Source organism: Amphibalanus amphitrite, unplaced genomic scaffold (assembly GCF_019059575.1).
Source record: "Amphibalanus amphitrite isolate SeventyFive unplaced genomic scaffold, NRLGWU_Aamphi_draft 000426F_arrow, whole genome shotgun sequence".
Lineage (NCBI taxonomy): Eukaryota > Metazoa > Arthropoda > Thecostraca > Balanomorpha > Balanidae > Amphibalanus > Amphibalanus amphitrite.
In genome coordinates this window covers 353,442-377,572 of record NW_024881920.1, presented here as the reverse complement: position 1 = coordinate 377,572, position 24,131 = coordinate 353,442, and the positions used below count along the sequence as shown (strand labels likewise).

The window sequence follows — 24,131 nt, the reverse complement described above, 5'->3', positions numbered from 1 at the left end:
TGCCACTTTGCTGTTGCCTTTTCAATGATTTTTTTCTTCAATCGAATGTCCAAATCTCGCGTACGGACCCCGTGTTACGCTGAAATAAGCTCATTTATTGACGTGAGGCATTATTGAAATCGTGGGACAGCATATCTCCACGAATTTTGACGGACACCCAGATAAGTGTCTAGTCATTCGTAATCTCGGATGTTGTCAAAGCAAGTCACCATCTATTCACTATCTAACATTTCCTCATGACATGAGCGTTTCGGTTGTATCCTCATCATGCCATATCTATAAAAGCGAGAAGAAACATGAATGCTCGAGGCGGTTGGACATCTGAGCCGGAGGCCTCTTGCACCAAACTACCTACCTAGGTAAAATCGAAAAACCGGTTTCAGAATAAGCTAATCTAACGGTGGTAAATTTGTTTGCAATAGCCCAACACATAATCCTACATGTGCTTGCTAAATTTTGCACTCAAATTGTTACATTTGAGACTTGGACTGGGTATACGATGCAAAATAATCCAAGCATTATTTTGCATCGTATACCCATATCGTAATCCACTAGTCCACTCCGTGGCCGAGTGGATTAAAGCGCCGGAATCCGACGCTTAGCCGGTAGTGAGAGCCCGGTTCAAGCCCCGGTGAGGGCGGCCACATTTAGCTCCTACGTGTAATGGCGTGCGTGTCTGTGGCAGGGGCCGCACAGAAGCCAGGTAACGTGAGTGAGCGGAGGGGGCCGTGCCCAGTCGTGAGGGCACGTTAAACGTTCGGACAAAATTCTGCCATACAACTGGAATTGCGCGATCGGGTGGTGGGGTCAGGGTCAGCACAACAAGCTATGCTTAGTGCGGGCCCTGATTCCTCAAATCCACCCATTCAACCATTCGGACTAAATTTATAAAAAAAAAAATTAAAAAAAAAATAAAAAAAAGCATTGGTGCAAGAGGATTTTGGTGCAAGAGGCCTCCGAGCTGCTATGCTTTCCTTTCCTACCGCAGCATCTCGTTTATAGCGGAAGTTCCCGACCCGTCTCCGTTTGATGTGCGATGGAGCGTGCTGAGGTGAAGTTCAAGGTCAGCCACAGCCCAGCTGTTACCGTCCGGTGTGACCCGGCCTTAGTGACCCTGTCTGGGTGCGCTGTGGGCCCGTCTGGTCTGACCAGTCTGTAGTTCTTGGCATACGCGGGAGAGAAAAAGTGTGATTATGCGCTTTGTTCTTTGCCGATAAACGTGTTGCAATACGTGATAGTGATTCCAGTCCAGTCTAAGTCCAGATTTTTGTAGGTTTGAAAAAGATCGAAACCGTTTCGGAGTTGCATTTTTCTGGCATTTTTTAACGTGTACTGAGTCAAAGGTCTTATAAAGCGCATTGTTTTCAGGCTTAAATGCTGAATTCCCAACTACAAAATGATCACATTTTCTGCAGTAACTGATGATCTTTTAATCGTACCTTGTCATCTCTTTTGCAAACGCAGTTCAAGTCTCGTGAGTGCGTGAAGTCCACAGTCTTTGTTGTCTAGACCTTCTAGAGGTTTGGCTGAGCTGGCTTGTGACCTTTGACCTCGACCCCTGACCCCTGTCCTTTTCGCCCGCCTCGGCTGGTTCTGAGTCATCTCATACTGAGAGACTGAGAACGGCGGAGGAACGGTCTGCCTCGGCCGAGTCTGGAGTGTCTGATGAATAGGATCATAGCTGACTCTCTTGCCGTGATTGTGCCTGCTGAGTCACGCAGCTAGAAGCTATAAATGTTGTTTTTTATGCTAAATTTCGGCGGCTTTCGCCCAAAAATAATAAGCTGTATTTGTGTCGATATGGGTAAGGTAGGTAAAGCCAGTAGGAAAAACCTGATTGCATTTTCGCAAAATCGAAATATAGGTAATTAGTTCATTTTCTGTTTACTTTCTTGAGTTTCTGTGCTAAATGAACAATTTCAAACTTTGAACTACCACCCATTTCGCTCTCCTTTCGTGGCTCTAATCCGTGTGTCGTCTCGCATTCCTACGAACCATTCATCCCATCATCATTTACTAATTAAACTGTCTGCTGGCATGGCATGCTCTAGTCTTTACCCATCTGCTTTACATTCCTAACATGACTCAAATAGCCCAGATGCTCCACATGTCTCAAATTTTCCGTATTTTCCGCCTCTTAACTTTGCGTGTTTTCTGACGGTCACGGCATATGCCCTCCCTGTCAGAAAGCTAACTCTGCGACGCCTCGGCATACGGTTGTCTCTTCCCCCCCCCCCCCTCCCAGACAGGTGGCCCCGATACCCCTGGCCGCGACGCCGCTGGCTGGGGGTGGGGAGGGGGAGGGGTGACCGTGACCCACCCGGGGGGTGGAGCCAATAGTAACAAGGTCACAGTCGCTGGCGCTCTCCCCTGGCCGACCCAGACAGATGAAACTGCTTGGAGGGGGGTAGTGGGTCATGGGACGAGTGTAATGAAGTTGAACTGTCACTGAGCTTGTGTGGGGTATCTGCCTAGACCGAGGTGAATTTGCAGGTATTTTTGCAGTCTAGTCGTCGTGTCTGTAGGGAAGGAGGATGACGTGAACGAACTGCATTCACTGTAGGTATAAAGTATTGGCTCAATAAGTAACGTTTCAGGATCATTGACTTCTCTTCGAGTAAAACAACCTAGAGACTATTATTTCCCGGACATATAGGTATTTAGAATATGTATGCATATTTGCAGGCATCGGTAGGATTGTGATTGCAGGATTGCAAAATCCTGATTGCATTCCTTTTTGGTGGATTGCACCTGGATTTGAAATCCATTCCAAAAAACAGGATTTGATTGCGGATTGGATTGCATCATATTTCCAATTTTTGCACTCCAATCCGGATTGTGTTTGATAAGTGCTTTGAAATGGTTTGTTGCGATTGAAAATTATGAGATCGGCTTCATCGGCTTAATGTACTTTGCTATCAAGGGCTTTACATCGAAACTTGAAATAATTTAAACGCTTTTAATTTAAACGCTCAAAATGATATACGCTGATGAACTACATAGGAAGGGCAAAATTACGGATTTGAGGGCGAGTTTTAAAAATATAAAACACTGGTTGGGTAGAGGTTTAAATGTGGGGGTGTTTGACGCAAAAAATATTTCCCATAAAATACCTGTGCCTTAGATAGGAATTACTCGCAAGACTAGGTACTAGAAATGGGTGATTTGGGGATGGAGGCACGGCCATATGCCCCCCCTCCCTCCCTAGACTAGGTACTAGAAATGGGTGATTTGGGGATGGAGGCACGGCCATATGCCCCCCTCCCTCCCCCAGATCCACTAGTGCACATAATGATACAACAGGATTGCAAAAAAGGATTGCGGATTTGATCACAATCCAAGTGAAAAAAGGGGATTGCGGGTAGGAATGCAATCCACTTCGGCACAAGGAATGTGGATTGGGAATGCAATCCTTTCAAAAAGGATTTTCCCGATGCCTGCATATTTGCAAGAATAAAATCGCGCGAAGGTTTTTCTCTATGGGTGACTAGCATGCTGCCTAGATCAAAGCACGTGTTGGTAATGTAATTTTGATCCATAGGCGCGCAGTTCGAGTCCCTGCACGTGTGTCGCCGAAGTCCGGTGGGCTGTTTTACACCCATCAACTCTGACGCTTGGCACTAACTATGTTGTCGCTACTAAATCGAGCCAGACGAAATCGGCCTCTTCGTCGCAGTTTATACCGCGACGTCCTTGTTGATCTGAACTAAGATCAGTCGTGAAAGAGGCTGAATTTAAACTACTTTGTTATTGTGGCCACTTTGTTTATATTTATAGATATTATTGACATCTTTATCGAGTGTAAACCACAAATTGCCTGACTGGCAACCCTGCTTCGTTTAGTTTCACGCCCTTCAAAAATATTTGCGAGAAAGGTTTGACCAATTTATCCAAGACGAAAGCAGCTGTTCGGCTTAACAATTTCTCTCCCCCCTGTCTCTCTCTCCCTCTCTTCCCTTCTCTCTTTATTTCATCACTTCATGACTCAAAAGTACAAAGGAATCAGTAGTTACCTTTTACTGGCATCTTCATCTGAACTAAACGGTTCTGCACTTTCCGGCGCTGCGGCGTAGCATATGTTAGATGTGATATGACACGGATTTGGCTGGGGGCACCATCGATACTGATGGGAGGATGTTTACCTGGGCTCGGCTGGCCCGATCCGAACCCCGTGCCAGCGATGAGCGCTCAGTTTTGACGGGTAAACAGAGATGAATGCTACTGCAAATGAGCAGCATCAGGACCGAAGCGGATCTGTGTGGTAAACGTAGTTTTCTTATCGTTAGCAAGTGAAACCCAGGTACGGATGAGATAGGATAGAGAAAGGTTCAGACAGATATTGAATAATTGCCGCAGGATTTTGAAAGGATTGGTGCTTGTTAATCGCTATAAGTTGTTTTTCTTGGATTGCTGCTCCCTGGATTTTTCTAATAATAAACTTAACTCAATCCGAAGTTTCCACTCGACGAGCTGAACCGCCCTGTCTGCTCCTAGTTCGCTCGTTTGCCGCCAGTGTCGCTGGCATCGCCCCGCCGCTCTTCGTTTGAGAGATCGGCAAATAGCCCGCGGACCAGCGTGAGACGAGTGACACGCTTTTTGTCACCTGTGTCTCCGTGTTTCTTGGCGTGCGCCCTGTGGGGTCGAGGCGACGGGAAGCTAGCGGCGGGGAGGGGCGGCTGAGCGCGTAGGCGGGGCGGGGGCGGTGACGGAGGCCGTATGTATGTGAGGGGGGGGGGAGGGCTCTTACGGCCGAATGCGGAGGTGGGAGGAAATAGGGCGGCGACAGTGTCATATAAGCCGTTTTGGATGATGCACCAAATTTTCAGAATAAACTTTTAAATTGATGCTGGACTAAGCAAAGGCGATTTTGAGAGCGTAGTAGGCATTAAAGGAACTATCCCACCTTCTAAAATGTTGTTAAAACCAGTTAAATTGTGCCCGACTTTATAGATTGGATGACCAGGAACACGGTTCTGGCGTTTATTTTTCATTAAACATCTTAGGCTTCCCATATTCCAAACACAAACTTTCAAATATGTGACGTCACAGCCCAAAATTACCTCCTTCCCCAGGCCACATTACTGTCATAAAGCTGATTCTTTTACTCTGTAGGCACCACAACAAAGTTCAGACCAAGTTTTAAGCGATTTTTCAACGAACAAACCCATTTAAATCAGAATGACTAAACGAGGTGACGTCTTACTAACGGTCGCTCCATGTTGAAGATAGGGCCTTGTGCAAGGCCCATTTTCAAATGAAGGTAACGAATTTCTTCAACACCAAGAGGCCGCGGGGGTTGCAACCTAGATAGATAGTGGTTTCTGAACCTCGCCGCAAACTTGGCTATCTCAACTCAAACCCCATGTTAAAGGGACCCTCCCACCTTCAAAAAAGTTTATGAATTGGCATGAAAGTGATGTCGCTCGGTTCAGAAAGAGCGAAAACGAATATCTACCAAATTTCACCGAAAAATATTCACCGGTTTTCAAGATAATAGACTTTAACTTTTGTTTACTTTTTTGGGATCTCCGCTGTTTCTAGCGACTTTATTTTAGAAGTGCGGCGTTTGCGGCAGATGTTGCGCGCAAATAGCATATACCACCGCGTGCTACAAAACGTTTTAGTCAAACATTTAAAAATCGTTAGATATTTGCGCTGACGTCACACATTCAGAGGGGTATTCCTAAGCATTAGCCCCTCTGAATCAAAATGCTGCAATTTTGAAATTCAATATTTCCGATTTAAGGCATTTCTCGATGTTGTGAGTGCCGAAACCGGTAATTGTGAGCCAGGGACCCCATTTTGGCTATCTCAACTCAAATCTAATGTTAAGGTGGGAGGGTCCCTTTAAAGGTGGAATAGTCCCTTTAACTAGGCAACTGCCAAAATCTACGTGTCACAAACTTTTTATACATGTTTTACTGGTTGACTTCCTACCAGCTTTTACCAAAATCCTGAGGGATGAGTAGTTGGAACTATTAATTAAGTATGACCCTGTAGTTCAGCAAGACACTTAGTCCTTGTTGCATCATCCACAGAAAGTTCTCATGTTACTTTTTTGCGCAAGTTTTCATTCTTCGACACCTGTTGGAGCGCTGGGGCAGCTAAAAGCGGGGGCGGCGGGGGCGGGGGCGGCGGTGAGAGAGTCCGTGGCGGGGGCGGGGGCGGCGGTGGATGCCTTCGCCTTTGTTTGCCAACAGTGGAGCTGTGTTGACGGAGTGATTGCTGGCGGGTCGCTCGCGACTCGCGAGGTTTGTGCCGACCGAACAGTGGCCGGAACGCGCTGTGTGTTTGGGTGGGGCCGCTCGGCGGTAGTTGTTGATAAATAGCGTTCCTCACGTCTCAAGGCAGGGCCCACTTCCCCGAGCACGGCTTCGGTTACCGGTGGTAATACGAGAGTCAAGTCTGGTATTCACTCAACTATTTTGTAACGCGTAGCGTGTACCTGCTACTACACCCTTAATTGGTTCTCGATGTGCCTCGAACGTAGGTAGGTACTCTTCATCTTGATATTGATAGGTTGGTACCGTGTCGTTTAATTTCAATTCACTTTGTCTTTCTTAGTATCCTCGAAATGTTGATGATATGCCATCTAAGCACAGGCGAGCACAGATCAATATATCACAAAAACACACACAGAGCTCCACTTGACAGTTGACTAGTTACCGATTGTTTTGTTTTGTTGGGTAAGGCCCTTTCGGTCTGGCAAGACCATTTCAGAGCCGGGAGGATGATAGGATAAAGGGGGAGACATTGGTCTGGGCAGGCACCCTAGTGAGTCGCCGGGGCTGAGCCCGTCCAGAGGACAGGCCACCCAGCCCCAGGGCACTCACTGCACCCGGCTACGGGGTGCGCTCCCTCGGGAGCAGCGGTGCCGCTCCAAGGGAGCAGCCCGCATGAGATAAAGTTGCCTGTCCAGCCCGGAGGGGGGTTGAGGCGTGGAGGAGAAGGATTTCAGTATCCTGAGGATAGAAGCACGCAACGGTGGTAAATACCGACCAGGCCAATTCAGGATCCTCAATTATTTATTGCAGTTTGTCTGCTGGAGTTTTTCTTGTCTTGCTTTCGTCGACATTCTTCGTTAGGTAAGCGTAAGAAGTCACCAACACTTATAACTACTCGCGTTTCTATTTTCAATATCATTTATGGTGAGCCAGTATTAGATGCTTTCCCAGTGCTCACCTCATAAAACCCTTGGATTTCACGTTTGTCGACGTTTTTCGTCAATAGCACCGTCTACCGGGAAGTTGTGAAGCGCTAGTTCGCCCGTTGGCCGTCGGTGGCGCTGAGGCTCGGCTGCTGCGGCGGTGGCGCCAGCAAGAGGCGACCTCAGCGCCTCTGCTGACCAGATACGAGCAGATGGCGCTGCTGTAGCCACTGCGCCTCTTAGCAGCGGGGCGCGACTCCGATTTGGCGTGATAAGGCTTTTATTAGTAATTGCATCTTGTTGCTCGTCTTGTAACACCACTTGTAGATAATCACAGACATGCACATTTATACCTACAAACGGCCTCTTTGGGTGTAGTTGTTGAAGTCAGGTCGATCCAAAAGTTCCGAGGGCACCCTTTGGGCTCCTCGCGTCTAGAAGCATCGCCCGTCCCACACATCACTCCATGATTGTCGCCGCGGCGCGGACTTGGCTGAAAATCCGGTGTGGGGTGTCAGCACCGATTTATACTGTTGTTTGTCCGTCGCCGGGGTGTAAAACAGGGAGACTGGCGCCCGAGTCGAGAGAATCAGGTCCACTTCTGAGAATAGCTGCTGACCTGAAAACCGAAGAATGCTGTTTTTATGATTCATGGAAAAGCGGTTTGGACTTTGGAAGCAATCAAAGGAATTTTTAAACTGCCTGTACCAAAGAAATGCTTACCCTGTCGGATGTTTGGAAATAATGGCGCACTTTACCAAGCCCAAGAGGGTGTACTGAAACATTTGAGCGCGCACGACGTTGAACCCGAAATAACTCTAGCAGAATATTTCTGCAGCAGTCGGCAGTCGATGTGTAGCGCTGCCCTAGCGGGGTTTGTTGTACCTCAGATACAGCGTCAGCATTGCAGGCTACAGGGTGAGACCCGTCGCCACTCTCGGGGTTGTAAAATCCGCCACACCTTGATCGCAGAAGAGAAACGGTACCGATTCTGTGCACTCCGCTGCGTATTGAACGATACTTCATTGGGTAGGGTGGGGTAATTTGAACATGTGGGGCAATTTGAACATAGTGTGAATAACAGAAAATTACGGAAAATCCATAAGTGGCATGAAAATAAGACCAATGAGAGAAATTATCGTAACTAAAAGGGCTATCATATGAACGGGGTTTTAAGTTTCAGGGAATGAAGATGTTGACGCACAGTGTAAAAAATCAATTTCGCAAGGAAAAACGCCTAACAACACGTTATTGCAACTTCATTGCAGCGCAAAATCTTGCATTGCTAGCGCCTAATACGCAACGGCTTTTGTTGTATAATGACCTAATCAGCGCCGTCAATCCAAGAAATTTGCTTTTGAACCCTGTTCTTTAAAATGGCAAAATAACTTTTAGCGTGGGGTAATTTGAACATAGTGTGAGAATTTGAATGAAGACAGGGATAGCTCTGAAAAAACAACGCTCCCTTTTTTTTATTTGCCAATATTTTCGACCCAAGGCAGTAGCAGATAAGTGATGCCAGTTTTAGAAAATTTACGTCTAATATCCGTCTAATGTCCGGCATTTTTGTTGATTTTCCGTCCAAAAATGTTAAAGTCAACTATTTGTCTAAATATGTCCGAAAATTATGCAGCTATCAACACTCAAAACCGTCATTTATATTGCTTATCATGTAATTTTACCAGCCGAAAAGTGTTCATTATATTGAAATCTTAACAAGCTTTCCATTCGCCAATCAATGCTATGCAGTGCACGATTACTTTATAAAAAGCGCTGAAGTGTAGCAAGCCATCGTCCAATATTGTCCAGGCTGCTACCTTTGTCCAAACAATTCCGAATTGGACATTGGACGAAATCAGAACTCCAAATGTCCAGGTTTCGATTGGCACCACTTAAGCAGATGTAGTACGGTTGGGAGAGTTTTTATCGAACAAAAATGATAGACGTTCTGTTAATTGAAGAGGGGCGAATTCTGTCAACTGACCGGTGTGCAGCGTACAGATATTGATACTCTGCAACTGTTATTTTTGCTGTTGTGTTGATTTCTCAAGTGAAGGTATGCTTAGAATTGTTCTGCCTATTTGTTTATGGGTCAAACAACATCGGTGCTGGCGAGACTATCGTTTTTATGACAGGTAAAGGCAGTATGTTCAAATTACCCCACGGTTGGGCAATTTGAACACACCGTGACTTGGTGGAGAAGTGAGGCTATGCTATTCAAGGTATGCTCGGCTCGTCCAAAAATGAGACTTGCATGGTGAAAGCAAGTGACACTTGCGCTACTGAAGCAGTTTTTCTTCATCCAGGGTTGAACTGGAATTTGGTACAACGGAGAAGACGTAAAAATATGTTCAAATTACCCCACACTACCCTACCCAGCCAGCCTCATCTACATGTCGCAATATCTCAATCTGCCCCTTCCGCCCTCCTCCCATCTCCACTCCTGTCCGCTCAGCTTCATTCGCGGTCATCTACCTCGGACATCGCGGTCCGTGCCCATCCGGAAACTGACACATGTCCCCTCTCCTCTCCCTCCTCTCCCTCCCAACTCTCCCTACGTCTTCCTCGTCGCGTTGGGCGCCGGTGGCTGTGTTCCTAGCTGTGTCGGTAGCGGCGGTAGCCGCCGGTGGTGGCTGCCAGGTCTATTCTGGTCCGCCGCCGGTGGCCGGGGTACCGCCGGCTTCGCCTCGCCCGCTGCCGGGCACGCTCTCTCGCTGCCGCGCGGCCGCTGTGAGCTGAACGAGTGCACGCCGGGAACAGCCAGGTGAGAGTGTGGTGAGAAGGATGTGAGAGGGAAGTGGTGGATGTGTCTGTGAAGAGTAGTGCGGACGTGGAAGTGGTGTGGAATGAAATTGAAGACAGAAGAAGTGGTGGTGGTGCAGGGCGCCGATGACCGATGAATCGGCTCAAATTTCAGTCAGCGGTGCTGCAGATCTCGGAAGAGGAGAAAGGCGTTGGTGGTCTTAGCTCATGAGAGGCGTGTGGTCATGATTTTTGTCTACGGAAGATAATTTTTACAACTTGTGTGGCCCGTGGCTCTTCAGAAATAGTCTGTTCTGTGTGATCATCTCAGTTTTATCCTGGCTTTCCACTGTGGCTCCGGCGTATTGGTCGGCAACCGCTTGAACTGAGAAGATTTGACGTTTCTCTGTCGGCTGCATTGCAGAGTTACGTGTGCTTGTGGTGTTTCGGCTCTGCTAGGGGCGACGTGTTGCGGATTCTATCCGGTTTCGTGGTTTTCTTTCTTTGAAGTTCAGGGCTCTTCGTTTTGTTTATGGTATTGGTTTGTGTTTATCATAGAGCCTTATTACCCATCATGGTCGCATCCTTCGTTTGATATAGGGGTATTTTATAAGGGAACCCACTTCCTACTTTGAACAGAGAAAGTATTGTTGATGATCCTCAACTTCTTCCATTTTTTCCATTTTTACCCGTTGGCTGCCACGAAGCTCCCACTTATCTGTAAGGCTACCTCACCCACCGCTAGTAGCCGACTCACCCGCCCCCTGTGAGAAGGTGAGAGCGGTGACTCACCCAACCGATCGGAGGCGGCAGAGCCGGTATTCCTGGCAGCTGGTGGTGCCCCTCCCCCTCACCCCCTCCCTGCTCCCCCCCCCCCCCGCTGCTGGTCGGCCCGAACCGCCGCGCCCGCTGATGACTGTCTCAAAATGTTAGGTGCTCGTGCTGAAGGTGTATGGGTGGAGTTCAACATAGAAGTTTAAACGTTTTAATGACGACTTTAGTCCTACTGTTATGTTCCTTTGGGCATTGAATGATAATGTTAAAATATAAATACTCTTGTGACATGGGAAGCGTCGCTAATGAACGTTTGATATGAGGCCAGAATTCGACTTACAAACAATGTCAAGATCATTTTTGGACTGCTTTTATGTGACCGTATTCTAGGCAAGATGTAAGTAAATAAGTCTCTGCCCATGGGAAAAAGTTTTTGTGTAACACCCTTCTGTCCTTGGACAAAACACATCTACCCACGAAGTGAATTATTTCGCGCACGGCCGTGCATCCTCGTTCGAGTTATTGGCGTGGGCGGGGCTGGTAAATAGTAGCCGATCGGCGCGGTATTTTCGGTCGGCGCCCGTTTATCTTGGAAGTACCAGGTGGAACGGTCGGGGTCGGAGATGTGGGGGCGTTTGGGGGGGGCAGGGTGGTTGGGGTGGAGGAGGGGGAGCTGTGACTGGCGGCTGAAGGTTGGAGCAAACCGGTGTGTTTGTTTCGGGGTGGAGCCGAACCACCTGTTGTTAGCCAGACGAACTCGGCTGCTCGGTAGTGAGGTTTTGGTCTATGGCCGCTGAACTTACTGCCTAGTAGGCAGTAACTAGTAACTAAAGTAGGCAGTACACGGGGCTGCCCGGCTGCCCAAGTGCCCAGCTGTCACTGTTTTATTGGGTCTCTAGGTCTTTAACCCGGCAGTTGCTGGGGTATTTCGCCACCCACCGTTTGCTGGGGGGGGGGGGCGTTAAACGCCCCCAGCCGATAACTCGAGAACCAATAGGCGCAGCGAAACGCACGAGGCGGCAAACGAAAGAGCGCGACGAGACGCTTCAGATGAGTACTTAAAAGTTGAATTTTGAGGTCACAGGTCGGGTCAAGGTCAGGTCAAACACCTGAAATCGGGCTTTCAGTAGCGTGGACTTCAGGACTTCCCAATGGGCACCTCTCGTCATAAACTCTGTCAAAACGGTGCACAATCCATCATATAAGGCCTAAAAGAGTGTCAGCTCCATGTAGGGGTCAGTCAAGCATAGGTCAGGGTCAAGGTCAGGTCAACCGGGCAGGCACATATACCCGAAAATCAAAACTGATATTCGCAGCCTGTGACACATGTTTTATAGGTAATTTGAGGCGTAGAACACGATGGTGACATTCATTTGATCATATGTGTACGTGTTTGGCTAAAAAAGTTCAATTTAAGAAATGCATGTATCATGGTCGTGAAGAAGTCACGAAAAATTGCCAAGATTCAGTTCAAGATTATGGAAAATGCGGAACGATAATCAATAATCGAAGATAGCCATTTGATTGATCATGGTATTGGCAGTCTAATGGCGTTTACGGCATGTCTGTATGTCTATTCTGTGATTTTATATGATTTTTTGAACATATGCCGTTTTTGGTCGAAAACTCAGAAATCATGACGTCACTAAAACCTCGATATCTCAAAAATTTTCCGACCGATTTTTTTGAAACTTTGTCACAATAAACTTCAATCAATTCCCTACAGGTACCCAAAATTTGGCGCGCCTGCGGCGCGCCGTTTTTATGCTATGGCCCGGCGAAAAAAAGTGGGGGCGTTTAACGCCCCCCCCCCCCCAGCAACTCGCGGGTTAAGGTGGCTTGCAGCTTCAACTGGTCGCGCTTGATTCATTGTTCATGGCAAGCAGGCATTGTTATGATTCCTACGATCAGCTATTTCAAATAGAGTTTGTGGTTGTTTGAACTGTGAGATAATGGTATGGCATACCAACTATGCTTGTCATCCTCGTTTCAACTCATGAGCTATCTGTGTGTCATCTTTTGACATGTGCCATCTGACACGTCTAACAATGTCTTATGCCTCTGTCTATCACAGGATAAGACGATACTCTATGTGTCATCTCGTGTGTCATCGTCTGATAATCCAATAAATTCCTTCTGTCTCTGTCATAGGGCGGGACGATACTCTGTGTTATCTTCTACATCTAACAATGTCCTTCTTTCTCTGTCATAGGACGGGACGATACTCTGTGTGTCATCTCCTGTGTCATCGTCTAATAATCTAACAATGTCCTCTCTCTATCTCAGGGTAGGACTATGCTCTGTGTGTCATCTCCTGTGTCATCGTCTGACAATCTAACAATGTCTTCTTTCACAGGGCGGGACGATACTGGGCGAACCCACTCGCGTGGAGCGTATCGGTGAAACTGAGGTGCCTTACCAGCTCTTCCTGGAATACGTCTTCGGACTCGGAGAGAGCACATTCGCGTGAGTTACGATGGAAGGTGGGGCTCTGGTGTGTTACTAGGATGTCAGTGGGGTGCTGCTTACTTGTGTTACTCATATGCTTTAGCGTATGCTTCTATGTAGGTATGCCTAGTGCCGTGGTATGATGGGAAAGAGGTTGAGAGGAGAGAGCGAGGGGTATGTATTTACCAGTGCAGGAAAGGGATGGGATACGCAGGCTTGATTGTATCTTGTCAGTTGGATTATCAGTGGCGGGGCTAGGCCTGTCTGACCGGCCTAGTTTGGGCTAGATAACGACATTGCAATTAGTTATCAGTTACGTTTGCAACAATGCTAGATTCATCTATAACTTGACGGGTCGCCTTTTCTGAAGACAAGAGCGTGTACTAAGAATGTCGTTAACACCTTGCAGGCCCGGAAAGTACAACCTAATTGAGCACAACTGCAACAACTTTGCCGACGAGGTGGCCACCTTTCTCTGCGGCCACGGCATCCCAAAGTTTATCCTCACACTGCCTGACGAGCTGTTGAACACGTGAGCATCAGGGAGGAGGGGAGAGTGACGGAGGAAGACAAAGAGAGGGAGAGTAACGACGGAGAGAACGTAATAGAGTTTTCAGCTTTTTAGGATTTTTTTTTTCTGTCAGTTTATCAATATTCTTTTTTGATTTCTCATTTGTAATTTTATAAACCTCTGCCTATATTCTATACAGTTGGAACTTGAATAAAAAATTGTTTTCTAGCATTCCCGACGCCCCTGAGAGCTTACCTTCATGCAGCTGAACTTCAAGTTCATACATGAGCTTACCTCTTGGCAAGCAGCATTCCAGTCTGTCCTAGCTGAGCCTCCCCTCCCTCTCTCACCATTTTAACCCCTCTGACCCTCCCCCCCCCCACAGACCCCTGTCTCCTCCCCCACAGACCCCCTGTCTCTCTCAAGCAGCATTCCAGTCTCTGTCCTAGCTGACCCTCCCCCCTCCCCCTCTCCCCCACAGACCCCTGGGTCAGACCGTCGCTCCACTGCTGGCCAGTTTATCTCTGAAGCGTAGCCCCAACGACCCGCTTTCCGTGCCAGTGCGGGACGTCAGGAGCTCGAACAGAGAGGACAGTCCAGACTTCGTGGAGCTCAACCAGCGAGTCGAGGAGATACGGTGGGTAGAAAGGGGAGTGGGCAGGAAAACGGGAGGGTGGAGAACAGCTGTGGGCTGGTGGCGATTCGTTGGGTGATTGTTTGTAACTGCTCTAAAGAAGCCTGTCAGTGATTGGTCCTGCCAACAGCCTTTACAGCTTATATTTCATATGGGTTTCGTTTGAAATGGTTCAGCGGAAATCCGTTCACACAGTGTATGATTTGAAATGTACATTACTACGATAAACGTTTTTGCATATTGTATAGTGAGCACTGCGCATTGCAAACACGCATACAACTTCACGGACATACGCTTTTATCATACAAAATATCCATCGTACTCTCTGCACACTATATCACAGCGCACCTTGCCATACTACTTATACACCCGTCCCTTACGTCCATAACCATCACCACACCGACCTATACCGGTGCTGACGGGTTCGGCCGGCGGACTGTCTCAGCAAACAGAACCAACTGCTCGACGAGAGACGCAGCTCGCTCAGCGAAAAACTCCACAAGGCGGAGAAGAAGAAGAAGAAACGCGACGGCAAGTCTCACAAGAAGCGTCGCTCGCGTGCCGGCTCTGCGGACCTTCTGGACGTAGAGGAGAGCTCGAGGTCGGAGCAGCGTGTCGGGTCCCCGCGCCGTGTCACCTTTAGGTACACCCGTCCGTAGTTACCTACCCTGTGGGAGACAGCGGCGGCGGTGGTGGCGGCGTGGCGGGTTAGAAGGCGTTTCCCCTTATCACAATGTCCCAAAATTTGTCGATTTGGGTGGGAAACGCCATCTAAATAAAATTCATTTTCCACTCTCACCACCAATTTTAAGAAAAATGTTTCACTCCCAACCAAGAAAACCTGCATTTTTTACCTATAGAAATTAGTAAGAGCAGTTGTGTGGATGCCCAGTTTATCATCAAACATTCTACACCCTAGAATCAAATGCATGCTTTTTTGTCGTTTCTCACTCTTTTTGGATCCAATCGAAGCAGTTTCCCACTCTCTCCCCTCTTTTTGGTGGGTAATTTTCCCCTCTGACACCCAAGACGAAACTCAATTTTGGGACACTGTCTTATCATAATGTACGAGCGCACTGTTTCTTTTCACTGAACTCACTGTTACCTGTTTATTTCCTGTTGTTCAGCTCATTTTGCTTTATTGCGCAGATATCTTACCACATGCGTGTGGCCACACTTGATCCTATTACCCCGCGGTCCGGATCAGATTTTCTATGTCAGTGAGTTGTCCCTGCGCTATCTAGTATTTGATATTGCCCACCACTGGCAACGATTGCAAACATTCAACCGCCGGCCACCCCCGCCGCCGCCGACGCTCGCTCCCACTCTGCATCGCATTGAGGACTCACCCAGGTCACCTACTCGAGGCAGCGCCTCCCACCGCTCCACGCTGCCGGAGCGGGCGCTCTTTGGAGAGCCAGCCAGCTCCGAAATACTAACATTGAGTTCCAACAAGGACGCTTTTGTGCGCTATTTTATTGCAGTTTTGTCGACACTCTAAGTGTGATAGTCCTGTTTTTACTGACACACTGACGTGCAATCTTGCAGTGAAATTTATCTGAGGTTTGTAATAGGTTATTAGCACTAGTGTGAAGTCTGTGGAGCACTGTAGAGCTATTTCATCCTCCAATGTGTAGTTTACCTTTGTTGTGGAGAGGAGCATTGCTATAACGGTTGTTGCATGATATTTATCCATTCTAATTGTCTCGTATGTACCTACTGTTTTGAGAGAGCGTGGTGTGTGATACGCTTTTACTAACGTCTGAAACTAACATCGATATTGTTTGAAGAGCATCGGTGCTGTAGAGGTGCCCTTTTGACATCATAGCGCTGGTAATATGCTGGTGTTTTTATTTATTGTTTTCTTTAGGTTATATCATTACAGTCTTGTCGACGAACAGTGCCAATTCATTTGTGAATGTGAAATGATTGATAAATTACTGTCGTCATCTAAATCTGATTTGTTCTTATAGTTCGGATCATGTGCATTGTGCACTGTCGATTTCTGTTCCTCGAATCTGGCCCGTTATTGAGCTACCTACGTAATGTTGCGCGCTGACGGGGAAGAAAAATGTCCCCTTTAGCAGTTTAGCTCTTAACAATGTTTTGTTACACTTGTCGCTGCAAGTTTCCTTACATCTGAGTAAGCCCCTTCAGTGCCCCCTAAATAACTCCCAAACCCTGGCCTTACCCCTGACCGGCCTCTTACCTTAACCTGACCTAACCTCTGACTAGTCTGACTTGAACTTCAGCCCCTCTTCCCCCCCCCCCCCCCCCCCACAGCCAGCCGGAGGGTCCTCGGAGTTCGGCATCCGCCCTGAAACTACGCCTGACCCTGACCAGCCCGTGACCTAACCTGACCCTGACCTTACCTGACCCTGACCTCTAACCTGACCCTGACCTTACCTGACCCTGACCTCTAACCTGACCCTGACCTCTAACCTGACCCTGTCCTCTAACCTGACCCTGACCTCTAACCTGACCCTGACCTCGAACCTGACCTCCACGTCTGACCTCCCACAGCCAGCCGGAGGAGCCTCGTGGCCCGGCCGACGGTCAGTGCGGAGCCTCCAGCTCACCAGAGCTCAGCTCCCGGCCGCCCCCAGCACCAGCACCAGCGCGCTCAGCACCAGCTCGCTCAGCAGCAGCCATGTCTGACGGCACGCCCCCGCCACCGGCCGAGACGCGCCCCCCGGCCCCGGGTGCCGAGGAACCGGAGCCAGAGAAGCCGCGCATCCCGCCCGTCGTCTTCAAGGACGCCGTTAGTGATGTAAGTAGCGATGAGGGGAGCGTGGGGGAGGCGGGGTGGGGGTGGGGAAGCGCTTGCCTTGGGTGTAGCTGGGTGGAACATAGGATTTTGTAGTGATATAAGAGAAGATCAAATAAACTGACGTGTCAATTCACAGAGATTCACATGTATTAGCTCATTCATTCATTCTTCATTCATTGGTTCATCCATAGACCTCTGTAGTCTGTAGTTCTGTACACCGAGTTTACAGAGGTCTGTGGCTCATCCATCCTTCATTCGTTTGTTAATCCATCCATTCCTTCATTATTGCGCCATGCATCCACTCACTGATGCTGTAAGTCGTAATCGTCAGCTACCAGAGCACTGGTAACTTCATCTCACTGCAATGGCACGCACATATCGGATGACCAAACCATGCCGACAACGGCTGGACCACTTCGGGTGTAGCATATACGACAGTGGGTGTGAGTTGTGACAGTCTGTCCCGGCCCTGAGAGCCAGTCTAGTGAGGAGACACTGGTACATACCTGAGTATATTCGCGGCTGGTGGGACGCCTCATTGCGGTAGCATCTCCTGGCTCGCTCATACGCTCTTAGAGAATCCCTGTTGGAACTAGCTGACACATAGTCACTGGCGTTTACTCCCCATTCCACTTAACTACAAAGCAATATGCACCAGGAATTCACTTCTCACTTTGCCCCATTCCTCAGTTATCACTGTGAGACCAGACCTCACTACTTCACCAAAGCTGACATTCTTCTCATTGCGTCATCACCATTGGCGTCTTTTCGTCTACCCTGTATCATCCTGTGGTATTGACCCATCACTACCCTGTTTCGTTCACTTGAGACAGCTTATGGTCACACTATCACCATTTAAACGGTTCCTCACTGACACCTCCGTGACTGTCCGCGGTTCAGGGTCACCACCTTCCGTGGCACCACAGCGCATCACCAGCGGCACCACACTGCACCACTGGGTCCTCCTCTCCTCACCATGAACCACTCTCACTGCTCGTCAGAATCCTGCCGCTGAATTTGTCCTCGGTCACTGTCAGTGAGGTTATATTGGGTCTGGCAGCATCTGTTGTCAATCAAGGGCTCTTCCCCTCGCCGCCGCGGCAGCTGGCTTCATCTTGTTCAGAACCTGCTGCCTCTGGCAGTCGGAGAACAGTGCTGTCCGTTAGAACCTGCTGCCACTGACCGTGCTGTCCGTTAGAAGATGCTGTCACTGACAGTGCTGTCCATTAGAAGATGCTGTCACTGACACTCCATCATAGCCTGCTGCTACTGGCGGTGCTCTCCATCAGAACCTGCTGCCTTTGACAGTCCGCTCTCCATTAGAACCTGCTCCCACTGGCAGCCAGCGCCAGCGGACAGTCTGTGCTGCTGCCACTGACAGCACTCTTCATCAAAACCTGCTTCCAATGACAATCCGCTGTCCATCAGAACCTGTTGCCAGCTGTCAGCGCTCTCCATCAGAACCTGCTCCCGCTGGCAGCCAGCGCCAGCGGACAGTGCTGCTCAGCCAGTTGGTACAGCGCCGATCCGGGAGGTGCCGAGTGGCCCGATATGTGCAGCCCCCACGTGTGCACCACGTACGAGGCATCGACCCGCTCTAGGACCGTGTCCCGCTGGGCGGGGGTGAGCAGCAGCCGCCACTCGGGCCACGGCACGCCGTAGAAACGGCGACTGCCGGAGAGGGGAGGGGAGGGGTGTTAGTGGTCAGGGAGGGTTGTTACGGCTCTGGGGAAGGGTTGGCTGGTAGACACCAAACATTTCACACTTCTACAGAGCTCTGATATTGGACATTACACACATATGAAATCGGTCACAGTCGTATGTGTAGTAAGCTGTTGCTGCTGAGGCTTAAGATTCTATTCACTGGCACGTTGGCTGGTAACCTTGATTGCTGCAATGTAAGATTGCCAATGGTAACTGTGTTTTTCATACGTCCATGCAGTGTTTTTCTCCAACTGAGACTCGAACCCGCGCTCTCCCGGCCACTGTCCCCTCACCTGCCGAATATGGTGAAGTCGCCGCAGTGCGAGGGCGGCAGCGGCAGTCCTCCTATCCCACACCGCTGGAGCAACACGGCAGTCACTACCCCGGGTCCATTGGCACCCCAGTCCCCGGGGTCATACTGCTCGACGAACCGAGCCGCGAGCAGGCCGGGCAGTGCCGAGCGGCGGGCGAATTTCAGCACCCCCGCGGCCACACTGTGCTCCGACTCCAGGCCGGCGCCGTCGTCCATATCTGAAAACGGACAGAGGGTGATAAAGGAGGTGCGAATTGTCATGTAAGAAGAGTTAGATAGATAGATAGATAGATAGATAGATAGATAAGCTTTATTTCAGACTCTGGGTCCATACTCTTAAATACTGATGATTTCAGTCAGTGCAGTGGCAAGACAACCAAATGTCACACAAACAATCATTCGGGCCTGTTTCAGCACTCGCGCAGAGCTATGTGCTAAAATGAACGTACAGTTGCTGTTGCCAGTGGCGCCTCATGGAGTTGATTTGGCCCCGCGAAAAGCTTTCGTCATTGGTTGGTATTTGCCTGATATGGGTTGATATTTGATATTGAAGATTTACGAGTTGAATCTTCTCAACCTGATGATATGCGAAATGTCTGTTCATGTTTGCAGATAGATGCAAAATAATTCTAGCATTCACGGCGCCAAAAACCCCCTATAAACAGCAGCTACGTTGTGTAACTTTCTCCGTCGTCGTTCTCACCTGCCATGGAGCGGCGTACGATGACGTCCGTATCCAGATAGATGCCGCCGTATTTGGTCAGCAGCGCGAACCGCAGTGCGTCGCTCATATGAGACGCCTGCCACCAGGAGCGGAGCACCGCCCGCGACCGGTACCACTCCTCGAGCAACGTTCCTTCGAAAACCTCGGCGAAGTCGAGCTGCGCCAGCCGTGTGTTGTTGAACGCCAGGACCGCTGCGGCCAGGGCAGTCCGCCTCACCCGTGCTGTGGCTGTCAGGAAGAGGACTGTGTAGCCCGGGTGGGCGCGAGCGGCCGATTCGACGGCACACCACTCGCGGGGCCGGATCTCGGATCGGCCCGAGGTTTCCAGGAGGAAGATGGTTCGGTCAGGGGTGATGGGAGGAAGAGGAGTGGCCTGGATCCAGACTGGGTAACGCGGCGGAGCGGGGAGACCGTGAGGGGTGTGGGTCTCCCAGCTGTAGTAGAGATCAGAGAGCTGGTCTGGGTCTGCAGTCGGGTAGAACACGTGTGTGAGGTCTTGAGAGGCGGGGTAGAAGGCGTAGAAGAGTAGAAGCGCGACAGTGGCGCTGACTAGGAGCAGCAGCGCGCGTCTTCGCTTTCCGCCGCCGCCGGCGCATGGCGCCACCATCGCGCAGCGCCGACGGAGCAGCGCCAGTGTATGCGAGTGGGGATCCGAGACGGTCATACATCGACTCTGGCGTGCCCCGGCTTCGGTTTAACGCGCCTCATCGCTGCGTTTGACCTCTGTCCGCCTTCACTGGTTCCTGGCGACTTGCGGTAATATTCGGCAATGGCCTAGTCTGACTTCAGGCGACTCTCAGCTTCTTGAAGATTTACACCCGACTCTCTGCAGAGCTCCCTTTCACACCAAGCGCTATCCACCAGCTACTGGCGCTTTTTGATGGTCCGTTGCCTACATTCGGTACTTCTGGCCATGGGTTCTGCTAGCATTGCTTAGTCTGCGTCTGTACACACTCGAACTTACTTCCAAAAGACGAGAAAGCTTGAGCGTGTACTGGGTTGACCTGTGGACAAACGGTTTGTTGAATGTAGGTTTGAGTTAGGACAGGTGCTGTCACCTCACCTTTATCGCTATCCTGCATGGAATAGAGTTTATTCATTCCAGTATACCTATCATTATTGAAACGGGTGCTTTGGAAGTTACGATTGTGGTAGCTGACGCACCAAACAATTTTGACATACCAGTTTTATCGCTATCCAAGTATGTCGAGTATGTCAATACCTAGATCTCGGTGTACAGAGGTCTATGGACACCTTTCCCATGCCAGTGGATTACATGTCTTTGCAGCTCGTAGCCAGTCAGCTCGAACAGCCCCACCTTTGTTATACTCGGGTCAATTATTTAATTGTAAGTTCAAACAGCAAAGGGCATCTGTTTCTGTCTGAACAATCAAGTTCTGCTGGTATTTAGTTGCAGAGCTACGGTAACATTCTAACGTCTTCACTCGTAGACTCTTTACAGAGGTCTACGCTTCATTAGTCCATCATTAGTCAAACAGTTTAACCGCGAGTTCCGGCTAGAGTGGCTCCCAGAATTACTCGCTGTACCCACCTGTTTACCGTCCCATTAAAGTCAACTGTGAAGTAGACACTTGTTTGGCACTTACTGCTTCGTGACTTCTTTAATCGTCACTCTGCCAAGTGTTGCAGTAAATGCTGGACAGTGATCACATCACATGTCATCATAACGTCACTATGAAAATACATCACACCGTCACACTGAGTGAACCCGTCTCGTCACACCTTTCCACTTACACGTCACACCTGAACACGCCCCGTCCGGTCGGTCGTTCCGCGGAGAACTGCCGCCTACCTATCGGCCTTATCAGCTCCCCGATAGGCAGAGGAGGCCCGGACCGCTATTGGTGGACCCTCTGTGACGTCATTGATCTGAATCAGCGGCGGGGGACTGGGATGGTGTGTCGTGATGTCTGTGTCGTGGCAACTTCTGAATATCGCCTGAAAGATATATGTATGTGCGGCAAACGCACTTCATAACAAATGCTTCACTTCAAAACGTTTCAAAGCGCAAACGCTTCATATGGATTTTCGCAGTGTCGCCGCTATGCGCTAATTAGCGCCAAGAAATTGACTGAAATTTCAATTTCTTCAGCAAGTGAAATTATAAAAGGAAAAGTCACACTTCCTAGTGAGGCTGTTATCAAGAATTGCGTGCTTAATTATAAATATATGTAGAACGACCTTTTGGGGATCATATTTAGAGCTTTATTCCATGAATATACGTTTCAACTGTATATACACACGACGAAAAGGTCAAGCAATCCATCAAATGAGTTTCTGTGTTTTTCGTGCTGCGCGACCGCAGCTCGTGATCGTTATAGTTATACGGTCCTCATCCACTGGGCTTTGTGACTATAAGTACACACTTCCGTTCTGTGTTGGTCTTGTTTGGCCCGTCCGTTTCCTGTGTTTACCTGAGCAAACAGCCGAGCTTCCGATAAGATTATGCATCGAATCGCCCCCAATATTTATCACATTAACCGGGCCTGACGTTGGACAAAGCTGCTGGTCATAGGATTTGTCATAGGTGAATCCAGTGAATCCTATGTATATCGCTAACGCTGACGTTCAACTTGATAACAGTTGAACTCAGTATAGCTAACGCTAACCGAACCCGACGTCTGACGTGGTTGCTTGATAACAGTCGAACTCAGTATAGCTAATGTTAACCGAACCTGACGCCTGACGTGGTCGCTTCATAACAGTCGAACTCAGTATAGCTAACGCTAGCCGAACTTACGTCTGACGTGGTCCCCCTCCTCAGGTAAAGGCTGAGTTTGACGGCCTCCTGAAGGCCGTGGACGGCCAGCTTGGCGACGAGGAGCTGCAGAACGTCAAGGAACTCAAGATGTACATGCTGGAAGACGAGGGAGCCTGGGCCCTTGGAGAGAACTTCATCAACTTCCTGGGTAGGTGGAACCTCGACCGGATCTCGAGTCAACTTTGTGGATTCGTGTTATCGCTTCTCTCATTTGTTAGAATAGTAAAGCGTTGATAAATTTGAAGGGATCAACGTATAATGAAAATTTGAATTGAATGAGGAGTGGACATCTCCTTTGAAAATTTCGGATACTTCTTTTCAGATTAATACATAATTCGCTTACCAGTTTGCCGTAACCACGTTAGGATAACATCTTGAACATGTGTTTTAATGACGGAGATAACCGTCATCAACCTGACACGACTGCTATCGTCCCTACCCTCCGGCGGGTTGTGTTCTGACCTGATCTGACCTGACCTGACCTCTGGCTGGCTGCAGGTCGGATTCTGCACGACAAGTCGCTGCCTCCGGCGGCACGTGTACACCTGCTGAACCTGCTGTCCGTGGCGACCACCAAGGACGACTTCATCCTGATCCTGCACCAGGTAAGGACGTAAGGACTTCACCCTGATCCTGCACCAGGTAAGGACGTAAGGAATTCATCCTGATCCTACACCAGGTAAGGACATAAGGACTTCATCCTGATCCTGCACCAGGTGATGATGTAAGGACGAGTTCATCCTGATCCTGCACCAGGTAAGAACATAAGGACTTCATCCTGATCCTGCACCAGGTGACGATTATTTACTCCTAATTCTGCACCAGGTAAGGACATAAGGACTTCATCCTGCTCCTGCACCTGGTGTTGACGTAAGGACGTAGCAGCCGTGTCTGCGGCTATTTAGCCGAGAGCTGAGGTGATGCGGCACGACTCAGACAGACTCTACCCATCCCAACCATCCCAACCATCTCAAGACTCAGTTTCCAAGTCAATCCCAATCCAACCCAAACAAACTATACCAAATCCGATGCAAGTCTTCAAGTTTTTGCGACTAGTCTTGCCTTTAAGCGTTCTTTTCTCGGCTTCTAGTTGTTTATTGTATTTAGAAACGAAGATGATAAACTACAACATGAGCATTTACAAGTCAATGTAAATCATGCCCAGTTTACCCAACTCACATTATAACAACCCCACATCATCATCGTATGATTACATGACATGGCCCTTACATGACATCACGCTATTCACCCTCTCCGAAACAGAGGAACACATTTATTTGATCTCTCCTTTATTCAGCAGGCTCCGCCTGCGCTGTCTTTACTCCACCCCGCGTAGAGAGCCTCCACTAACCGGCAGACACCTTCTCGCAGCGTTCCAGCCGCCCGCCCGTCCAGTCGATCGCAGGGCACTATCGACCCCGGGTCAATTCATTTCATGATCGTATTGACTGCCGGCCGTCCATTGGAGAGGGAGGAGATATGACAGCGCGGTTATGAAGGCCTCCCGGACGGCACTGGACGCTTTTCTGAGGTCGATGGCGGGGCGGGGGTCTATTTACCTATCGGTGGTCGATTCGGACAT

The 24,131-nt window shown here is 49.1% G+C and overlaps 2 protein-coding genes across 18 annotated transcripts in view; one reads left to right on the top strand and one right to left on the bottom strand.

Annotated features, from left to right (window-relative positions):
• LOC122391203 overlaps window positions 1-24,131 on the top strand; it is a 61,278-nt gene that overhangs the window by 26,289 nt on the left and 10,858 nt on the right. For 7 of the 17 annotated variants that reach the window (XM_043384885.1, XM_043384881.1, XM_043384883.1 and 4 more), the window contains exons 4-10: window positions 13,020-13,129; window positions 13,521-13,643; window positions 14,104-14,259; window positions 14,702-14,899; window positions 16,780-17,026; window positions 22,553-22,697; window positions 23,048-23,154. In XM_043384885.1, coding sequence (XP_043240820.1) covers window positions 13,020-13,129; window positions 13,521-13,643; window positions 14,104-14,259; window positions 14,702-14,899; window positions 16,780-17,026; window positions 22,553-22,697; window positions 23,048-23,154 — 1,086 coding nt within the window. The remainder of the gene's footprint in view (window positions 1-13,019; window positions 13,130-13,520; window positions 13,644-14,103; window positions 14,260-14,701; window positions 14,900-16,779; window positions 17,027-22,552; window positions 22,698-23,047; window positions 23,155-24,131) is intronic. The other 10 variants (XM_043384891.1, XM_043384889.1, XM_043384882.1 and 7 more) reach the window with 2 other exon arrangements.
• On the bottom strand, window positions 17,150-21,572 carry LOC122391206 (lactosylceramide 4-alpha-galactosyltransferase-like). Its single transcript, XM_043384898.1, has 4 exons — window positions 21,320-21,572; window positions 19,747-20,771; window positions 19,024-19,261; window positions 17,150-18,697 (listed from the first exon to the last, which is right to left on the bottom strand). The coding sequence occupies exons 2-4, from the start codon at window positions 20,429-20,431 to the stop codon at window positions 18,484-18,486; spliced, it is 1,137 nt and encodes a 378-aa protein (XP_043240833.1). The 5' UTR covers window positions 20,432-20,771; window positions 21,320-21,572; the 3' UTR covers window positions 17,150-18,483.

Bases quoted from the DNA above. Each gene is read 5' to 3' on its own strand.
- LOC122391206 (XM_043384898.1), bottom strand. From the start codon at position 20,431: ATGACCGTCTCGGATCCCCACTCGCATACACTGGCGCTGCTCCGTCGG. The intron at 19,262-19,746 runs GTGAGAACGACG...GTCCGTTTTCAG, and splicing joins CGTACGCCGCTCCATGGCAG to ATATGGACGACGGCGCCGGC. The intron at 18,698-19,023 runs GTGAGGGGACAG...CCTCTCCGGCAG, and splicing joins GACTTCACCATATTCGGCAG to TCGCCGTTTCTACGGCGTGC.